General features: G+C 36.7%; 1 protein-coding gene across 2 annotated transcripts in view; it reads right to left on the bottom strand.

The window, feature by feature from the left end:
• The window catches only part of kmt2bb (lysine (K)-specific methyltransferase 2Bb), a 90512-nt gene that overhangs the window by 22551 nt on the left and 45526 nt on the right, over nt 1-22435 (bottom strand). The window contains exons 17-32 of one of the 2 annotated variants that reach the window (XM_056473528.1): nt 20158-20363; nt 13990-14091; nt 12111-12221; nt 10176-10252; nt 9833-10056; nt 9633-9736; nt 7748-7885; nt 7477-7635; nt 7018-7135; nt 6838-6916; nt 6562-6722; nt 6305-6475; nt 3172-6190; nt 2991-3086; nt 413-522; nt 199-336 (exon numbers count right to left, since the gene is read on the bottom strand). In XM_056473528.1, coding sequence (XP_056329503.1) covers nt 199-336; nt 413-522; nt 2991-3086; nt 3172-6190; nt 6305-6475; nt 6562-6722; nt 6838-6916; nt 7018-7135; nt 7477-7635; nt 7748-7885; nt 9633-9736; nt 9833-10056; nt 10176-10252; nt 12111-12221; nt 13990-14091; nt 20158-20363 — 5013 coding nt within the window. The remainder of the gene's footprint in view (nt 1-198; nt 337-412; nt 523-2990; nt 3087-3171; nt 6191-6304; nt 6476-6561; nt 6723-6837; nt 6917-7017; nt 7136-7476; nt 7636-7747; nt 7886-9632; nt 9737-9832; nt 10057-10175; nt 10253-12110; nt 12222-13989; nt 14092-20157; nt 20364-22435) is intronic. The other variant, XM_056473529.1, reaches the window with a different exon arrangement.

Below are 22435 nucleotides of genomic sequence, written 5' to 3'. Positions count from 1 at the left end.
CAGAAATATTATCAGACCTTTATAAAAGAAGCCAAATTTAACAATTTCAGTCAAACCCACATCTAATAAACCCAGTGATGTTTCAAATGATCTCTTAACTTCTTCCATAGCTGTAGAAATATACATCTATATTTGAAATAGCACTTCTACGTTTACCAACATATTTTTTCCAACCACAAGCAAAACATGACCTCATACCCTCAATACTGTCTGCTTCCACACTGAAGCCGTCGTCACTTGCTATCTCAAAGCGTAGGTGTGGCTGGTCTCGGCTGAGAGGAACATGCTCTTCACCGTCTGACGGAGACAACTCGTCATCTGAGCAGGACAGCATCCCTAGAAGGAAAGAATAACACGTTATTTGACTCATTGAAAGACCCTTGAGTTGAAAAAAAAGGAAAAGAAAATCTACCTGAGTATTTGTTCAAGTCAGATAATCCACTACGGGTAGCAGGATCCCAAGTTGACGGCTTGTTGCTCTCTCCACAACGAGGCAATGAAAGACGATCCCAAGGTCCAGGCCTGAAAATAGAAATGAATGAAGAGTCACATATATTGTGGCTTAGACTTGCCATATGAGTGTTGGTGGCATATTCTTTCCATTGCAGTCATTTCTCATCACCACTGAAACCACAATTTTTCAAACCAGTAAAGAAAACAAACTACTAAAGTTCTCTAAAGTACAACAGTAATGGCCTGTTACCACTGAGTGGTACAGTACAGTTCGGTACGCTTTTATGGCTGTTTCCACTGTCAAAAGGTGCCAAAAAGCAAATCGTATGTACCACTTTTTGGGTACCCTTTTTGAAAGGATACCTAGCACAACAAAAGGGTACTAAATGGCGGAGCGAGACACGCAGCTAAATGCTATGGGTATACGGAGAAACGTCACTACCTCATGCACAAGCCAGGAGAATGAAAACAAGGAAGAGGCATTTTTAAATACACAGCCAAGACATTACATCATAGTACTACATATATAAAATAATGAGCCATGGTCGTCCCGAGCTCAAACAAACCTCGTCATCGTCTTGATAAACAGCCACAAACCCAAGAAGAAGAGCAAAATTAGCATGTCTCATTGTGTACGAGGCCATCTAAAGCGCAAGCAGTTTCAGTTTCTCGATCGCCCGCCGTGCCTCTATATTTGAAATAACGAACTTCGTGAGCTGTGTTGTGAATTTCTCTAGTCTGGCTCACGGCACCAAACTGTTGTGAAATACTAAGACGAGAAAAAAAAAAACAGGGAGAACTTTCGGTTGGGGAATCCTTTAACTTGCAGAATCCTTTAACTTCAAAGCAGAATCCTTTAATAAGAAGATCTTGGAAAGGCTGCAGCGTCATCGAAAGAGACTCTCAACTGTACAGCAGGCACTAAGTTTTTATACATTTTACAGACAGTGATTCATAGCGGTGGAGACAAACCTAAACAAAGCATGCAAATGAAGTATTGTTGTCGGCAGGGCAAATTGCCTTTCCAGCCACGATCTCATCAGCATATAAGTACCCATTCACGATACATTTTAGCATTAAAACAGTGTGCAAATGATGTTCCGACCAGTTGACCGGCTTGTGAAACTAACAATTTGCATAACTTTGGAGACAGTCAGGGCTCAGGAAACCAAGACATTTTAAGATCTGTCATATATATATATAGAGAGAGAGAGAGAGAGAGAGAGAGAGAGAGAGATAGAGATAGAGAGAGAGAGAGAGAGAGAGAGAGAGAGAGAGAGAGAGAGAGAGAGAGAGAGAGATTACATACATTTAGATTTCCACAGCTGACAATAATAACGTGCGTGTGACTGAAGTGCTTCTAACATCCTTTCAGAAATGCACAAACGCAAAAGTGAAGCACGAAAAAACAAAATAGAAGCGCGAAAAAACCAAGGAGCAAATGATTCTTTCAGCAACCTTAACATGAACAAACTGCCATGTTTAACTATTATCATCACCTTTTGGACTATTATGAACCCGGAATGATGGAATTACTTTCTAACAGAGGTTACATGTGCTGCTGAAGATTACAGACACAGACGAAAGGTTTGCACTGACTGTGGGCTATATGTTGCATGTTGTTAATGAACCCAAATAAGGACTAAATGTAGGTTGTGTAGTTTGTCTGTAATTGGTAAGATTTCGGAGACTGTAAGGGGCTGTATGTGTTCATATATGTTGTATTTGTTTATTTTATATAATTGTGTATGTTACAGTAGAATATTTTACACTGTAGTTATGTAGTTAGAGTAGGCTATCACTGATCTGCAGTTATAATCAAATCATGTATCAAATCATTTATACACAAGTATTTTTGTGTAAAAAAACATATGTTTTGTGAGAAGTGCTCCTCATATGATATGTGAATGACCTGTACAGCTTTATTTTGACATTTCCTCGAGCGAGAATGACATCGACTGAAACTTTGTCATACACCACGCCCATTGGTACCCTTTTGGCAGTGGAAACTGGCCATAAAGTAACCACTGCCAGTAACTTATTCTTGAGCTTAAAAGCAAACTATGCCATTACTTTAGGACTTTTAAATTTTTTTTTAATTAATTACAAATAAAAAAATGAAGGGTTAGTTCACATAAAAATCTGTTTTTAATCCAAACGAGACCATCAGAACACTAATTATACTAGATATTTTAGATGAAATCTAAAAGCTCTCTTATGCTCCATACAACGACTTGCCATTAGAATCAGCGGCGCAATACGCAAGTATCAGATTGCCCATAATAAATGTGAATCCTACTCTAAAATGAAAGCCAGAGATTTTTCTTTTTTTTTTTGGCACACAAAAGTGTTCTTGAGGCTGAAGTAACATGGGATGGAATGGAATAGAAAAGGTCTCTGGGGAATTGGAATGACATTAGGGCAAGTAATTAAAGATAGACTTTTAATTTTCAGGTAAACTAACTCTTTAAAAAGGAAGAGTATATATCTAAGACATGAAGTGAAATCCCTCGCAAATACAATCTTTCTATTCTCACCTTGCACTCTCAGAGTCACTACTTGGCTCTTCATTCAGCTTGTCCAAGTCTAGGATTCCCTTGACGGTTGGGGTTTTGATACGAACTCCATACCTGCTGTGGAAAAACATGATAAATATAGCAGGCAGATTTTGAAATCCCATCCTTTAATTTCAGTGAAATTCTTATTGGTTTTGTTTACCTGGCTGATACTGAGCTTGACTTGTGTGGCTCTTCCAATGCACTAGGGCGCTCCATGTCTAAAAAGTCAGATTTTGATTTCTTGGTGGCAATACGGTCAGACAGACAGGACACTCTTTTCATTCGAACCTGCTTTGGTCGAGGGGCTACTTCTGGTGTCACCGGTGGGGAAGACTTCTTCTCTGGTTTAACGAGGAGAGTTTCGGGTAAAACTGGTGAAACTGTTGTTTGGATTTGGCCAACGGGTTTAGTGTTACAAGGTGATGAGGATGGAAGAATATTAGAAACGGTCTTATTGGGATCATAATAGCCAGCCATGGCTTGGTTGATAATAGCTTGGGCACTGTCCACTTGATTAAATTTATCTGAGGAGGTAATTACTTGACCTGTAGATTGTTTGCCAGATGTGCTAGTAGACTTTGTCCTTCTAGGCGTGGAAGACTCCTTCTTAGTCCGTGGTTTTTTTACTTTCTCTCCAGTAGATTTGGTATTCCTACGTGGCTTCTTAACATCTGCTGGTGCAGGAGGAGCTGCCTCATTGTTACTGGTGGCAAGTAGTTGGGTAATGGTGTTGGAGGTCTGTACCAATGGGGTCACAATATGGGACACTTGGGTTGGAATGGTGGCACCTGCAACTGCTGGCAAGCTCCCAGCAGCCGCAAGTGTCGCTGACAAGGCATTGCTTTGCAAGAGGCTTGCAATTTGGGTAACACAGCTGAATGAAGGGGAATTTGGAGTTGGAAGCTGAAAGGTGTTGCTTTCAGGGTTTTTGACAAAAATCTGACCAAGACGGTTAACAAGCAAAACATGAGGTGTAGGATCCACATTGGGTCCACCAACCTCCTTTACAGTAAGAATAGCATGGCCTGGTAAAGCTTGTGTAACTAACTGCTGTTGGGGTTCAACTGCTGATCTTGGGGTTGAAAAATTTATGGAAATAGTTCGTCCTGGAGCAGCGTCTCTTTGCATAGGGATGGTGTTGTACCCATTGATGACACATGGAGCAGAGGCTGGCTGAATAGCAGAAGGCATTGCTTGGCACTGAGCCGAAGGCTGGGAAGTTACAGAGGTGGATGAGGAGACTACGCCAACCGTTGTAGATCCTATAGGCTGCGTGTAAGTTGGATGCAATGGGACAGACACTGTACCCGAAATTGGTCCATAAGTCCCGAGGGGTACACCAGTGGCTGACGGCACAGACAACATTGATTCTGGCTTCTGTGGTATATTTGCAGGGACGTATGGCAGTGCACCTCCAGGAACTGAGGGAGCAGGATGTCTTTGTTCAGGATGTGGGTTCAATTTAGTTCTGAAACTTTCCATGGGCGGCAAGATTGTCTTACCCGCGGAGGTTTGGACAGGAAACAAAGAAATATTTGCAGGAGTTGTCTGATTTGGGAAGGCTACAAAAGGAACTTGGACAGATAATGAAGGTTCAGGAGGAGGTGCAGGTTTAAGTAACTCTGTGGAGGGAACAGGATTTTGTTGCAGTGAAAACTGAATCCCATTAACTTGATTCAAGTTTAGAGAATCGTCTTGCAAATGGTTGTTTTGATAAATTGTAGAATCATCCACAGAGGACACAAAGTGGCCACTACTAGGATCCAAGTAGAGTTCTTTAGATTCTTGTGGGTCACATGGAGAATCCTGGACTGGGACAAGCTCTGTGAAATGTGCATTGGGAGAAAGTGGATCACATCTCTCAAGAATTAAAGGTGTCTCTGGCTCAGCAAGTGATTGGTAATCATTACCATATGTAGAAAATGTAGGATTTGAAGACTTTGACTCAACAAAATTAATCAAGGGGTCTTGTTGGGGACCACAAACCCCAGAGCTGGATTCCAACATTTGAGTAAGCCCAAAAGAATCTTGGTCAGTGAGCACCTCTGAGTTGGGAACTGACTCAAAACAACAATTAATTGATGAAATATCAGATACAGGACTTGGAAAAGTCAAACAAAGGCCATTGCTGGCTGTCTGTTCATGAGGTACAGCACTGAGTGACTTGTGTGGTTTCTGGGTTTGATTTGACAACTTCACGGTGTGGTTATCACTATTAGCCAAACTAGTGTCACTCTCAGTCCCGTCATCCACACCATCAAGTTGAGAAATCTGTCTTACAGATGGAGATTTCCTAGATGAATCCCTTTGAGCCTTGCAAGTAACCACAGTGCGAGTGAAGTTAAAGTAGTTCTCCATGTCCTCATCAGAAGAGCTATTACCCCAGTCTTCCCTACAAGGATCAACAGTACAAGACAGTCTCTGGCTAGACATTTTGGACTTGTTATCATCTGGTTCCCAGAAATCCTCTTGGTTGTCTTCACCTTCAACCACAATTTGTGCACTACAGTTCATAGCTACGCCTTCATTCACCACAGACTCTTCAATTTCAAGTTCAGTTCTCAGCTCAGGGGCCTCGGTCAGGTCTGCTTCTAAGTGGATTGACGTATAAGGGAAATCTCTGTCACTGCTTAAATGATTAACTTTTGGCATACTCAAAGCGTCTCCTAATGGCAAGGCAACAGTTTCTGCTAGATGCTCCTCTGGTGATGCTATAAAATTGTGTGGAAGTTCTAAAGAGTCTATCGGATTAAAATCAAAAGGGCGTGGTCTTGTGGAAAGATGGGTGGGAGAGGTGAGGGATCGGTTGGTGCAAGGGGTGCTGCCAATGCCACCTTGCTTTGTGGACTGTGAAAACAGTCCTGAGGTAGAATGGGGCGTCAATATTCCAGTACCCCGGACTGAGGAAGCACTTCGACCAACAGGACGAGCTGAAGAAGAGGTCAAAAGGTTTTCAGTAGCACCAAGGGGGAAAATTGGGGAGGTAGATTGAGAAGATTTAGGGTGGTGGGATCCACCTGCTCTAGAAGGAATTGGACCTGCAGGGGAACCAAGGGTAGGGGAGGTCATGTGACTGCGGGTACCGCTATTTTGGGTGTGAGGGCTATGCCGTCGAGGCCTTCGAGTGTCTTCCAAATCACTAATAGTCAAGATGTGGTGGGGTTTGGATGGAGCAGCTCCTGGTAAAAAAAATTAAAAAATAATTAAATGAGTGAACAATGTTCAAATTGCTATCATAAAGACAACTATGTGTGTGTAAAATATAACTACTGCACTGAATTGATGTCAATTACCTGGAGAAGGCAGTGGTCTGGACAGTCCTCCAGCAGGTCTTCTGTTCTGTGGGTATGAAGTGATTTTTGGGCGGGCACCAAGGTCGGGTTTGGCAAAGACAGATCCTGAGGTGGAATTTGCTTCAGTGGAAGGATTTGTTGAAGACAACCCCACTTCAAGGGCTTCACATTCTATTAAAAAATATATATCAAAATAAAAAAAAATTACAAATTTATAAATCATCACCTTGCAGACAGCAGCGATATGTAGTACTCACCTGACTGGGGGCAAGGACTGTGGGCAATAGTGCAATTTTCTCCATGATCGGGCGATTCTTCCACTGGTTTTTCCTGAATAGCCGGGCGGACCTCAGTAACACGAAATGTGTATTTGCAGCGGCGAAGAGGGTTTACAGTACTCCAAAACCAGCGAGAGCATCTTAAAAGAAATATAAACAAAAACTCTTTTGATGTTCAAGCAACTGATAATACCACAAATCTAGTGAATCCCTTACATCAGGTGGAAACTTTGAAAAACAATAAAAGCTACTTACTCATATCCCACGGGAAAAAGTTTACCATCACAGGCAGATAATTCACTCAGTTTTCCGAGCTTTTCTACTAGCAAAGAACCTAAAAATTTTAAAAGTATATTAGTCGATGACCAATAACTCATTTTATTTAAGTACAGCATAATGATCTTTATGCAACTTTCCAAGAATAACAACACCAACCTATCATTAAATTGATCGATTCTGGCTCCAATCCAGTCATAAATTTTCTGCGAAGACTTATCCCTTCAAAATCCACATAAACTCTCCGAAGAACTTCAAACCCTTGACCAGTGATCATCTGGCAAATTAAAGAAAGAAAATTTCACTCTCCAACTTGAAGTGCAATGCCCACATGAAAAGCCTGTACTTTGAATTTTAATTGGCTTTAACAAACCACAATTAAATGGCTATTAATTAAAATTCTTCCATCATTTACTTATGCGAGTTTCTTTCTTCTGTTGTACACACAAGATGCTATTTTGAAGAATGCTGTAAACCGTTATCAATTGACTTTCATATTATTTATTTACATACTATGTAACTGAATGGCTACTGAATTCCACTGTTCAAAAGAAAGTCGCACAGAATTTTTGGGTGCACTATCCGTTTGAAGGAATTTTATTTATTCTAAAAGCTTACTTTTCCACTTATAAGGTCCCTGTGCTTGTAACAGAAGACTCTTTTGTCATCCTGGAAGACACAGTTACGAAAGCGGGCACACATGAAGTGATAGTTGCTCTGGCATGAAGTAAGGCAGCAACCAACCGTTGCTCCTGTTCGGTTACACCGCTCACAGCGCTACAGAAAGAAAAGGTTGGAAGAGCATGAGAATTGAAGTTATTCTTTCAAGCCTATCTGATGTTTCTCTAATGGCTCTGATTTGCAAAATTAAAAGAGATGAACAACACACCATTAAACGTCCCCGTGCTACAGCACTGTGAACATGTAGAAGGGACCCATTGTCCTCCTCAAACACTTCTGCAGACCACATGGAGCAGTTTACATGAGCCCATTCATTCTGCCCTAGATAGAGCAGTCTCCCCGCATCCTGGGAAGAGAAAAGTTTCATAAAAGTTGTAATTTTAATTTTTCGGTGACACTAACAACATCCGACAAACATCAATATAAGTATGTTGTGAATTTATGGTATGGCACCTAAATTATATGAGTTACAACAACCATGACAGTCTCAAGGTTATATAATAATACTGTAATGCAACTAGGGATGCTCAAAATAACCAATTCACTGTTAACCGAAAGGGTGCGTTTTAAACGATTAGCTGATTACCATTACATATTTTGCGAAAAAAGCAAAATTAAAGAAGAATATTTCTGGTCACAATATGACACAGACGAGTTGATGCCAAACCAGGGCTGATGCTGATTGCCTCTATCCTGGATTCACGTCATAAACTTTTTCGTTAATTTGCACAATTGGAGAAAGAAGCTGCAAAACAAAACTTTCTGAAATGTGAGCTGCTTTGAAAACAACCCAGGAACAAGTTGGAGCATCTGGATTTTCTCTCCATCAGAGCACGCTCTGGAACCGCTCATAAACACAACAAATAGGCTATAGTTGTGATAATCCAATCCAAACAAATCCAAAGATTTTCTTGATCTTTGCATAATGATAACTCTGCACCAAACTGAGGCTTTCAGTGTATAGCTTATAAAACATATATGCATATTAATGCAATATCATATGTAAACAACAAAATTATTATATGCTGGAGTAGCCTATACTTTACAAAAAGTCAACATATGAGCCTTGAGCCATGAGTCATTATCTTGCATGCAGCACGCGCACATGAACCATGAGTGAGAGAGTAAATAAAAGCACACAAGCTCTAAAGTAAAACCAGAGGCTCAAGACATAATCTTTAAAATAACGACTTCCAACAAATATGTTGATAGAGGTTTGTGATATAAGAATAACAGCGGAGCATTAATTAAATGCATATATTCCGTGGAGCTGTCGATGATATAGCCTGCTATTTTTATTTGACAAAAAATAAAAAATAAAAATAAACATATGAAGGGAAAAACAGCTTATGCTAGCTCGTAAAAAGGATTCAGTCAGTGTTTGCTTTTTGTAATTTAAATTTATCATTTAAGTCAAAAATATCTAGGGCAGGACTATTTATTTTATTCTTTTTATTTAGTTTATTATTTTTTGTGCAGGTGCGTGAAGAGGTTCTGTTGTTAATACGTTCGCATGTTAAAATAAATCAGTAATTTAAAATGCAATATTTAATGTGTCAGACTAGAAATTGACATGCCAATTTTTTAATAATTTAAATAATTATATTAATTATTTAAATTAAATTAAATAATTAAATAAAATAATTTTATATTAATCTGACCAGTTAACGGTTAATATTCAGTAACGAGCAGCAGTTGTCGGTTGGCAAAATTAACCGAAATGAGCATCCCCAAATGCAACATAGATAACTGAATGACTATTATTTTCAAATTTAGTTTGAAATAAAGATTACTGTAACTTTTATAACATAATATTGTCATGTTAATAACAGTAATACATTTAATTTATAATGCAAAATAACAGAGAAAATCAAACATGCAATAAAATACAAGGATTCAACATAAAAAAATAATAAAACATAAACACATTAGCATGATCACGAATGTCAAAATGCAATCTTAAAAGAACGAACATCTTCCTAAAACTAGCTAGCGTGGAAGAAAATCTATGTTACATCATTGAATTAACAACCTAGAATACCTAAAGGTAAAATAATATTGTGAATGTTTTATTTTGAGCTAAAAGTACTTACACTGGCTTTTGCATCACCATATTTTTGGCACAGAGCACATTGCCTCTCATCATCTTTCGACCAACTTGTTTCCAGGTCAGATTTCACCGGTCGACTCTTCTTTCCTGAAATAAAGCCTCAGAGTTAGTATAAATTTAGCAAAGCTTTTTATATGTTTACAGATAATGGTTACTACTGCTTGTGCTTGTGTGTTTATTTACCTTTCAGATTCATTCGTAACGCCCTCATGTCCATAAAATGATGACCCTTCTGCATATTAGCCAGATGTGTGGGGAGATCCTCCTCATCTCCCATTTTCACATCTGCATGTCTTCCAGTCAGCTGCAGGTTGCCATCTAAAGCCTTATTGCAGCTATCTCTCTCACGCCATTGAGCATAAACATGCTCGTAATTTGGCGGCATCACAGCATGCGAAAGCATTCCACTGTGGCAGAATTGAGAATGAAGGAATGATATGCATGCATTATTACCAACAAATCCAATGACACATTGGCTCATATGCAAGCATTTTTTGTTAACTGGAAGGAATCTGACGCTACTTACGCTGGCAGATGTTTGGAGCGTGGATCCCACAGTTTAGGGTCCTGACCATTGAACCAACCATAAACGTCCTCTAAGAGCTGAGAAGGATTGAAAATGTTTAGATTTTAGGATTGAGCACATTTTTATGCTTGAAAATGTCAATACAAAGATATTTATGCATGCAAATATGAAGCCAAAGAATAAAGTCTGTTAAAATTAAGTTTAAGACTTAAGTTTGGAAAAGAATTCTTACACTGCAAAAAAATCTTACTTAGTTTTTGTCTTTCTTCTAGCCCAAAAAGCATTTTCTACAATTTTTTTCTACTAATCAGAAATAATAAATCAAAATTAAGTGAGTTTTCCATTAAAACAAGCAAAACAATCAGCCAATGGGGTAGCTAAATAGTCCTTTATTCACTTTGAAACAAGATTATTTTGCTTGCTTTAAAGTAAAAACTCATTTACTTTTGATTCATTATTTCTTTTACTCAAAGGTGTTTTTATTGAACATTTTAGATATGAAACATGCAGTACAATTAGCTTCTCATTTCTTTTTTTTTGACAACAAACAAACAAAACCCATCGCACAAATATACATTTAGGCTCTACATAAATATATGAATAGTATTAAAATAAAATACAAATAAATAATAATATTAGTAAAGTAAAAGATATATATAATATAAAAGAAAAAAATAAGGAAAGGTTCTACTCTTCTAAAGTAATTAAAGGGTCCATCTTCTTTATGTGATCTAAAACAGGTTGCCAATTGAGAAAAAACATATCAGTAAAACTTCTACGCTCTGCTTCACAGTACGAGCGGCTCACAGCGACAAGCGACCGCTCATTTCAATAGAGAGTGAGCGACTTCCAGCGACCTTCATCTACACGAGCGACAGCGACTGTTGGCGACCAGGTGGGTGTGTCGAGCGACTCAACAAAGTTGAGAATCATTCAACTTTATGCAAATAAAGAACAACAGACAATACAAGCACTAGTAGAGCTCATATGATCCTCTCTCTGCTCACTCAGAGGACGGTTATATTTTCCGTGTGGTAGACCTACACAGACCTGCGTTTGCAGCAGGTCGCCACCCAGAATGACAGCCAGCAACAAAGTGTGAATAAACCATTACAGTATATCGTATTATTTCTAAGGTCAAGTGATGTAAAAGGTCCATAAGCCATTAGTGGAAATATTTCCTTCCATTTGAGTAATATTAACCTTCTAGCCAAATCTCATTCATCCAGTGAACCAAATCACACTTATCCAGTGTTGGGCAAGCTACTGGAAAAATGTAGTGAGCTAAACTATTAGCTACTCTGATTAAATGTAGCTTAACTACACTAAAAGCTACCCTCTGGGAAATATAGCGAGCTAAGCTAAAAGCTACTGGGCTACAGCTATTTTTGCAATTTTCACTTTTAAATCGAAGCAACTTAAATCAAAGTCAATCATATCTCAGTGATCAATAAAACTGTCAATGAAACATATGAGGCAGAATTATTCAGTTCAATTATTTACTGTGAATAAAATGCTGTACTAAACAGAAACAAGTTATAGTATATAACAGCAAAAACTAAATATCTGATAAAACCAGGTGTTATATTGTAGCGACGCTACTGCCCAACGCTGCATTTATAATGATGGACTCAGGTTCTAGACTTATTATTTCTGAAAAGAATACAATACTTTTGCTTGTCTAGATTCTTCTTGATTTAACAATTGTTGTGTCTGGAACAGCATTTGTTTTTTACAACAAAAAACCCACCACTTCTTTTAAGGTAATAAAAAAGGCAGTAGTTTAAAAAAAGAAACTAAAGCTGCAGTCATAATAACCTATAAATAAACACCAGACATGTATTTTTAAGTTCTTTACAGCATGATCATGGCTATTCGGAATAGCTGGGTAATTGACTGTAAATAAATAAAAGAATAAAAATAAAAGACTCTAACCGTCAGGTAGTATGTGCGGGCGAGGGCAGTGTGTTTTTGGTCCTCTGGGAGAACTTCCTCTTCCTCCAAGTAATGGCGAAGTACCTTCACAACATCCTCATGGAAGGATTTCTGTTGGAACAAATCCACAGTTCATTGTTTTATGTTATATTGTTAATTCTAGGCCTGTCACAATAATCAATATATCAACTTATTGTACAAAAACATGGACATAAGCTCAATCATTTATGGTGATGCAATATATATATATATATATATATATATATATATATATATATATATATATATATATATATATATATATATATATACACACATACACATATATATATATATACACACACATACACACATATATATACATACATATATATATATATATATATATATATATATATATATATATATATACACACATATACATACATACATACACACACACATATACACATACAGTACACACAGTTGAAGTCAGAATTATTAGCACCCTTTGAAATTTTTTTTCTTTTTTAAATATTTCCCAAATGATGTTTAACATAACAAATGATTGAGCTTATCTCACCCATACCTACAAAACCCAATTCTAGCAACATTTTAGCTGATTGAGCAACATCTCGATCTCCATTGGAGGTGTCAGTGTGGTTAAAAAAACAATAGTATTTACTTTAGTATATTTTCATGTGGGTGCCAACTGAAAATAGATCTGGTAGCAGATATCACAGTCTCTGTTGCTTCTTACCTTGCACTTTTTTGTTAACATTTTTTTATTATTAAATAATTAAAATATGCGTTTTTACATTCTGATTCCAATGCCTAATTAATAAATTGTTAACATTAAATAAAATGACTACAATTAAATGAAATATTCTTAAGAGTAAAATATGATGTGTTCTTTGGAAGAGTGTACTTGCATTGTAATGATATTATATTGTCATTCTGGCATTATACGAGTGGCATGAAATGACAATAATATTGTTTATTGCATTATATTTTGGTGCAATATATCGTACAACATAAAATAGGTACCATGACAGGCCAGGTTAATTCTAAAACCAAAAACAGAAGAACACACACTTCGGCTTTGCAAATGAAGTTCGACCACCTAAGACAGGGGTGTCCAAACTCTGTCCTGAAGGGCCGGTGTCCTGCATATTTTAGTTCCAACCCCAATTAAACACACCTTAACTAGCTAATCAAGCTCTTTCTAGGTATACTAGAAACATCCAGGGAGTGTGTGTTTAAGGAAGTTGGAGCTAAACTATGCATGACTAGTTTGGACACCCCTGACTTAAGATGTGAGTGCAAACAGAGGAATATGGGCTTAATCATCTTCTTGTGTGAAAATGATGCCATCTTACCAACAAATACTTCAAGGATTAGTTCACCCAAAGATGAACATTTACTCACCAACTACCCATCCTCAGTGGTTTCAAACCCTTGAGTTTCTTTCTTCTGTTCAACCAAAAAGCATACATTTTGATGAATGTTAGACCATGAAAGCCAATGGCAGCTGGTTTCTTCAAAATACCTTCTTTTGTCTTCACCATCGAAAGAAACTTAAAACAGGTTTGGAGGATGAATAAATGATGAGAGTTTTCATTTTTGGATGAACCACCCAATAATTACTTACAGTAATTGAGTACAGTCACGCATACAGTTACATTCATCCACTTTAGGGGACTCCATGCACCAAAGTGTGGTAAAACTGAGCCATGGAATGTCAACCAACTATTTCTTAGACCCATTAAAAGTCAAGAGCAATTGTCAAATTTTATTCACAACAGATTCTGTTTTTGCTCTCAAAGCAGGACCTGTGGTACAGTGATCCCAAATTCCAAAAACAGGTATTTTCAAGTGAGTTAAATAGTAGAGAACTGACCAAGGATGTGTAAAGGCCTCTGTCAAACTTCTTCCCGATAGCACTGAGGTCACAAATAGGCAATTCTTCAACTCCAGTGTTCGAGGAACCCAGTGTAGAGCACTACAAAAAAAAAAGAGAGAGAAAAAAACAACACCGGGAAGAGTTTAGTAATCAAGCAATGATGTGTATAATTGATTAAACATCCACTCTCAAATGTTCAAACATGACAAAACCTTTGATGCTGATTTTTGACATGTTTTGGCTTGTAAAGAATAGCTGCAAAAGATCCCACAGACTCGGATAAATGAGTTTCATCATGTTTACAGACATTTATATTGAACGGATATCAAAGAGATTCCAGCTGAATTGATATTTTGGAATTGAGGTCAAGAAGAAAAAATATATATTTAGGTCAGGATTACGAGAACTAGGACTTCTTCTTGAAAGACATTAATAATTCCAATGCACTTGAATGATGAAATGAGAAAGTGGGAAGCACATGGAGAGCGTATAATACAAATGCGAAAAACAGAAACACAGAATCTCATCCGTTATGGAATTTCCATTATGTCCTCATGTCTGAGAATGGTTTGGTTTCATGCCTTCATCTTGAAAAACTGCTTTGCGAGTGTATTGATGGCATTTTATAGTTCAATTTAAGAAAAACTACTGTCATATTTATATGCAGAGCAATTTAGGAGTATTCATGACAAAACGTCAAAACAAATTGTTTCAAATTTATTTATTCATTCATTTTTCTTCGGTTTAACCCCTTTATTCATCAGGGGTCACAACAGCGGAATGACCCACCAACTTATCCAGCATATGTTTAACACAGCGGATGCCCTTCCGGGTGCAACCCAGCACTGGGAAACATCCATAAACACTTATACACTACGGCCAATTGAGTTTATTCAATTCACCTATAGCGCATGTCTTTGGAATGTGGGGGAAACCGGAGCACCCACCTAAGTGGACAATAATATCCCAGCTAGGACTCGAATCAGCAACCTTCTTGTTGTGAGGTGACAGTGCTAACCACTGAGCAACTGTGTCACCTTGATTCAAATTAATGGGAAAGTTACACTTTGTCCATACTTAAAATTTTAACCTGAAACAAACTGAATACAACAAACAATATCGTACGAATATTTTTGCATAGGTTATAAAACTGGACAGAGACATTAAGTCTAAAAAAATAAATTAAAGCAGACAAACTACCGGATTATTACAATTAATTATATCCATTAATATTCAATTAAACTATTCAAATATTAATTCATATTCAGGGGGCGCAGTAGGTAGTGCTGTTGCCTCACATCAAGAAGGTTGCTGGTTTGAGCCTCGGCTGGGTCAGTTGGTGTTTCTGTGTGGAGTTTGCATGTTCTCCTCGCGTTCACGTGGGTTTCCTCCGGGTGTTCCGGTTTCCCCCCCCAGTCCAAAGACATGCGGTACAGGTGAATTGGGTCGGCTAAATTGTCCGTCGTATGAGTTTAAATGAGTGTGTATGGATGTTTCCCAGAGATGGGTTGCGGCTGGAAGGGCATCCGCTGTGTAGGACATGTGCTGGATAAGTTGGCAGTTCATTCTGCTGTGGCGACCCCAGATTAATAAGGGGACTAAGCCGAAAAGAAAATGAATGAATGATTAATATTCAATTAAACTATTCAAATAAATTATTAAAATGCTCATATATTAATTAATATTAAATTAAATGATTTAAATAAACGATAAAATATTCATATATTAATTAATATTGAATTGAACTATTCAAACAAACTATTCAAATATTCATATATCAATTAATATTGAATTGAACTATTCAAACAAACTATTCAAATATTCATATATTAATTAATATTGAATTGAACTATTCAAACAAACTATTCAAATATTCATATATTAATTAATATGCAATAAAACTATTAAAATATGCATATATTAATTAATATTCAATTAAACTATTCAAACATTCAAATATTAATTAGTATTCAATTTAACTATTCAAATAAACTATTAAAATATTCATATAATAAATAATATTCAATTGAACTATTCAAATACATTTGAAATGGGGGAAAATGGAATTGACTAGTTTCACAGTGCTTTGAGGAAGCACAGGCTGAACTCAGGCTGAAGCTGTTATTTGCGGATTTGGAAAAAGGTTTTTGGCCTTCACAAAAAGGGAAGTGGGAAAAAAATGTACACTACAATTGCCAGCTGGACATATTAGGAGTCAGCCTGTAGGGAGGATGATTTCAGTAGCCAAAATTCTAGAACTATCCCAGATTACAATTACAGTTATTTTACATAGGAAAGCATCCAGAAACAACCTCAAGTGTCCTCAGGTTTGGGGTTAACATTTTCAGCAAAGGATCCAAAAGGTAAAAAAGTGACTACTTTGCTCATATTAACCAAGGGTGAATTTATGAGTGGAGGGCAATGTCTATACAGTCAAAACAAAAAGAGCAGGATACTATAGTTTACTCCTGTAAGTCAGCATAGATAAAGAAAAATAAAGTAAATTGTGACAAACCTAAAAATTAATATAGTGCACACAAAAAAAACAGAACAAACCACTGTTATACAATAACTTGCCTAATTACCCTAACCTGCCTAGTTAACTTAATTAACCTAGTTAAGCCTTTAAATGTCACTTTAAGCTGTATAGTAGTGTAGTTAAAAATATCCAGTAAAATATTATTTACTGTCATCATGGCAAAGATAAAATAAATCAGTTATTAGAAATGAGTTCTTAAAACTCTTATGTTTAGAAATGTGTTGAAACAATCTCTCCGTTAAACAGAAATTGTGGGAAAAAAATAAACAGAGGGGCTAATAATTCTGACTTCAACTGTATATATTTGGTTCAAATTTTTTAGGACATGTTGATTTTAACGACCCTTTAAATCAAAAATGTTTTTGCACTACTTCTTTTGCATCTAATTTGCATCTTGGGATTAGTGGTGTAACGGATCACAAATCTCACGGTTCGGATCACATGTATCCCACATATGGTGTTTTAGTTATGAATCAAACCATTTTTCAGACCTGCCTAAAAGGGCAGGAGACAAATGTAATTTGCTTTTCCATTCATTTCAAAAACAGTACTGCAAGAAACTTTTGGTTTTAACAAACAGAACTTGTAATTTTGTTAGGAGATAATCAGCTGAATAAAAATAAATTGTAAAATATTCAGTACTGTGGAAAGTTCACTGTTACTACTACTGTTGCTGATGACGCTAAACGTAGAAATCTAACATTATGATTTGTACAACCCATAATTATTTTCAGTCTCATTTTCAATAAATGATTCAGTTATTCACTCATAAAACTTCATGTTTCATTGCTAGATGATCAATTTTGAAGAATTATTCAGTGGCATATTTTGATGGCCACCTATTGGTTAAATAATGTAAATGCTGCCTACAACTTTCTTTTTTGAGCGTCATTAAATGCATTTAATGGTGATTTAATCTTTACCATAAACATTAGTGGTTTTATTTCAACTATAAACTGTTCTCCCAGTACTGTGTTGTTTGACTGTAACTTCATAACTACCTCAAATGACTAAAGACTCAATCTCTTTACCGATTTTTGCGTTTTCAGATTTGAACACAGAAAACACATTTAATAACCTAAGAAACCCACCACATCACAAATAACCTACCATGACTTCTTCCATCATTATATTTTACAGGAAAGCCTAAATGCTTTCAATACATGTGATTTGATTGATGCAAGAGGCAATCTCTCTGTGATCATTACGAATTTAGGATTACACTACCAGTAAAAAAAATTTATTAATCTGCGGGTCATGTGTGTTCTGAACCGAGGATTGTGATTCGTACGAATCACAGATCAACCATGATCTGTTACACCCATACTTGGAATGGAAACATAGCCATTGAGGCTAAGTGTAATAAAATATATCTTTACTCGATTAATTGCTAAATAGTGGAAGCATTGTCATACTAACAGTTGTCTGAATAATCTGTAATCATAGATTGTAATTCATTACACTTTTTCTAAAATGTAGTGAATAAACTGTGAAGAAATGTTGAAGGTGTCTAAATAAATTTTAGTTTGACTACTCCTCCCCTTAAAAAACAGCCAATAGTGTTTCGTTTTATCACAGCGGTTGAGATCAAGTGCATCAAACGAAAAGCAAATGAGAAGCATCTTGAAGGGAGCAGGGCATGTCAGATACTAGAGAGCATTTGACTGGAAGGACTCGACAATTAGAACCGATGGCCCGTGGCCAGTGTGCGAGATGCTTGGGACAGTAGACGGCATCATTATTGGCCAGTGCTGCCTTGTCACTAGTTTAATTTGGCTGCAACTGTTTGTCAATTGCGTGCAAATACAATCTTGGGGTGCTTTCACGCCTAGATGTTTGTTTTGAAACCGGTCTCATTTACCACAACAGGATTGGGGTGGTATGTTTGGCATAAGTGAATCCTGCAAATGTGCTCGGATCCGCATCAAATCAATCGCCTGAATCAAGATCGCCTGAATGAGGTGGTCTTGGCTCAATTGAAACGAACTCTGGAGCAGATCGATTGTAGTGAGAAAGCGAAACTATCCAATGAACTAACAAACCGGGGCTATATCAGACTGTATTATGGATGTGTAATAGCCATATGTATGGTTAAATGAAGAGAAAATTATTCGTAGGGCGGGATGTCATTCCTACCGACAAATGTGCGTTTCATGTCGAAAATGAAAGTGAAAACATGTTGAAATATACCGAGTGCTGTTTATCCGACTGAAATTCCATGTTTTAATCTTGTAATATTTTGTATTAGGCCTGTTTTGTTCATTTCTGGACTGACACCTCGAAAGAAACTTCAAAACTGATCTGCTGCATGATCGGTTTTAGTTCATCTGTTATTTCTCTCTATAATTTAAGCCTATAATAAATAATTCTAGCGAAAGTTTTTTTAATAGATTAATTGACTCAATACATAGATTTTTTTTTCCACAATTGTAATTTTTTTAATTGCCAGTTGTATTTAAAGAAAAGTAATGCTGAATAAAAAGTGTATGTATACAATTATGTTTGGATTTTGACACATTATTTAAAATATCTGGCTAAGAAATAGCTATTAACTTTAAATTAAATTTTGACAGGGCAAGCAAAAATCTGAAGAAAAATCCTTAGCGTTGAACCCTGATTGGTCAGAAGATTTGTTAAAAACTGAAGTATGAGGTGACCTGAAAACAATTATTGATTAATTTAGGCTGAAGTAAGAAACTACAAGCTTTACATGTTTTACATATCTGTTTAATGTTTGCTAAATGTGAATTTTTAAATCGCTGTTTTGGTGCACACTAGCTTATAGATATCCTAAAAACTAACAATACAAGGATGTATCTGACTCCACTTCATTTGAGCAAAATGTACCCCAATGTATCTTCCAGTTGTCACAGATGTAAAACCTATTCAGGATCAATCATGCATGTTCTTGGGAATGCAAAAAGCTAAAAAAAATTCTGAAAAGCAGCACAGGACTTTACAGTCAAAGCTTTGCAAACTCCATTGGACAACACACCAACACTATGCCTCTTTGGTACAGAACTGAACAAGACACTTGATCCTACTTCTACAACAGAGACAATGCTCTTGACTGTAGCTTGACTGAGCTGTTGGGGAATGAGTTGTTGTCAGATCATGTAGTGCGATCTTGTCGATCATTTATGTAGTGTCACGTAGTGTGAACACCACAGCGATTAAAAGACACAAAATCAAGTCATGTAGTTTAAACTAAGTTTAATGAACCTCTGACGCCTCAGATTTTCATAATAAGTGTGACTTTACGCAATCACAGCAGAACTTTATTTGTTTATTATGATTTTTGTAGTCTGCTTGTATTTTTATTTATTTATTGATTTTACTGCTTTCTTTTGCTGCTATACTTCAGTCTAATGATAGCCTTGTTATTGTCATTTTTTTGTATGTTCATTAAAACCAATAAACAAAGAATTAAAAATAAATAAATAAATATATCTGTTTAAAAATTTGTTTCGTTCAAATGCACCAAAATATATGACCAATATTCACTGAGAAATGGATTTAAACATTCCTTTTCAAAATGGGGTGTACTCAATTATGCCGAGCACCGTAAAAACTTGATTTTAATTTCATGGGTCCTTTAAAAGGGTTGCATGTGACAGGACGCTGACCTTCTTGCAGGTGACCAGGTGTTGGGTGAGGGTGGAGCCCATCATGCAGGACAGCAGTCTTTCTAACCCCGTCCTGAGCTCTTGGTCAAGCAGATCCCTCCACCCTGCTCCACTGACCGCCTCTCCATCTGGCTGCTCTTTCAGACACGGCTGACAGGAGTAAACCACACTCTCAGGGAGACTCGACAGGATTTCATACAAGTCATCTGTCAGAAAAAAAAATCAACATTTATTAGAACACAGATGCACTGGGGAGTGGCAAATTTCTCAATTAAATCTGTTATCTGTTTTCTTAGTAAGCTGCTAGGGGGAAGGATGACCGGGACATGATCATTTGAGAATGACAGACTGACTGCTACATATCCTGGTTGAAAAGGTGATGAAAATGCTGATTTCACAAAAGCATGCAAAATGTGAAATCCTGTTAGGAAATTCTAGAGGATATTGTTCCCAGCCATGGAAAACAAGTGGCTTGGGAAATGTTTAGTTAGGGAACACAATGTTGTTTTTCTGGATGCATGATACAATTGTAAGAAACTTTTATGAGTACTCAGTGAATGTGAAGAAATGCTTTAAGAAAACTCCAGCCACATATAAAAACAATTTCCCACAATGCACAATAAACACAAATAAATAAAATAACACACACACACACACACACATTGTTTGTTTTTGTGTATTGTGGGAACATTCCATAGGCTTCCATTGTTTTTATACTGTACAAACTGTATTGTATATTGGCCCAAGCATCACAGGAAACTGCACAGTTTTACTTTCTGGAAAAAAGCTCATTCTGTATGATACGTATAGTTTATTTTTGACACCAGCAACGTCCCCATATTTTACTATCTTCTAGTAATACCGGTCATACCTATGTCATTATACATATGTATGTCCTGACATGTCACAAAAACAAGTATACATACACTTGATTCAATTTACTATGATCTTTCATGTGAAGCTGCTTTGACACAACCTACATTGTAAAATCGCTATACAAATAAAGGTGAATTGAACTGAATTGTTCGGTCTATATGACGTTATACAGTTTGGGGACTGTTGTTTCAGTTTTGCTGGTTTTGTTTTGCGTTTTTAATATACGTGGGTTGGCTGTGTTGGATGTCAATCATTTGGGACACAGACAGACATGCAATGATGCAATTGAGAAGAGCCCCAATCGTTGCGCTGCAAGACGGTGGGACACTGATATAAGGGAAACGCCGCATCAATTCGGGATAGCCGGCATTTCGTGTGTACTTGAGCTGTGTTTGACATTTGTTTTCTGTGTGTGTTTCTTCCCCTTTTGCTTTGATCCACTGTTGTTTGGTTAACTTTTGTTAGTGTGCTTTGTTTGCAACGAACTGGAGTGTGAACATTGTATCTGTGTATTCTAGATGGAGGAGAGGGAATAGTGATTTCCATAACACGCAGCACTCTTTTAGGTAAACGCACTAGGTTACGGATTTGTGCCACACTTGTAAGTTTTGCTTTGGAAGGAGAGAGTAGGTAAGATACAATGTCTCAGACGTTCAAGGTACTTTTTTAGGGGAAGTTCTAGGGGAAGAGTTAAATGGGTTAGTTAGTTGATTTTTGTTTTATTCTTTTCTTTTGTTTGACACAATCCCGTTCCCTTTGCCCTCCTCATGTTAAATGTGCTCAATCCTTTTTTTTATTTCTTGTCTTATTTCTTATACCTACATTTGTGTGAAACTTAATTTGTCTATAGGCATTTAAACATCCGCAGCTTGTTTATAATAAACAAGTTCACTTAAATAGCACTTTTGTGTCTTGTTGTTCCAGCAATGGCAGCAATAATTACCACTGGCTTAATGTTTCCCTTTTCGTTCCCCCTCGACCATTAAAAAGTAACAAAAGGGATGTAACACACACATTTTCTTGTTCAAATATTTCCCAAATGAAGTTTAACAGAGGAAGGGATTTTCACAGTATTTCCTATAATATTTTTTCTTCTTATTTGTTTTATTTTGGCTAGAATAAAAGCAGTTTTACATTTTTAAACCATTTTAAGGTCAAAATTATAAGCCTCCTTAAGCTATATTATTTTCCGATTGTCTGCAGAACAACACTGTTTTCCAATGACTTACCTAATTAACCTAGTTAAGCCTTTAAATGTCACTAAGCTGAATACTAGTATCTTGAAAAATATCTAGTCAAATATCATTTACTGTCATCATGGCAAAAATAAAGAAATGAGTTATTAGAAATGAGTTATTAAAACTATTATATTTAGAAATGTGTTGAAAATCTTTATTCAGTT

This window comes from Danio aesculapii, chromosome 15, assembly GCF_903798145.1.
Source record: "Danio aesculapii chromosome 15, fDanAes4.1, whole genome shotgun sequence".
In the NCBI taxonomy this organism is placed as follows: domain Eukaryota; kingdom Metazoa; phylum Chordata; class Actinopteri; order Cypriniformes; family Danionidae; genus Danio; species Danio aesculapii.
The sequence above is the reverse complement of the archived record's forward strand: the minus strand, read 5'-3'. Positions and strand labels throughout refer to the sequence as shown.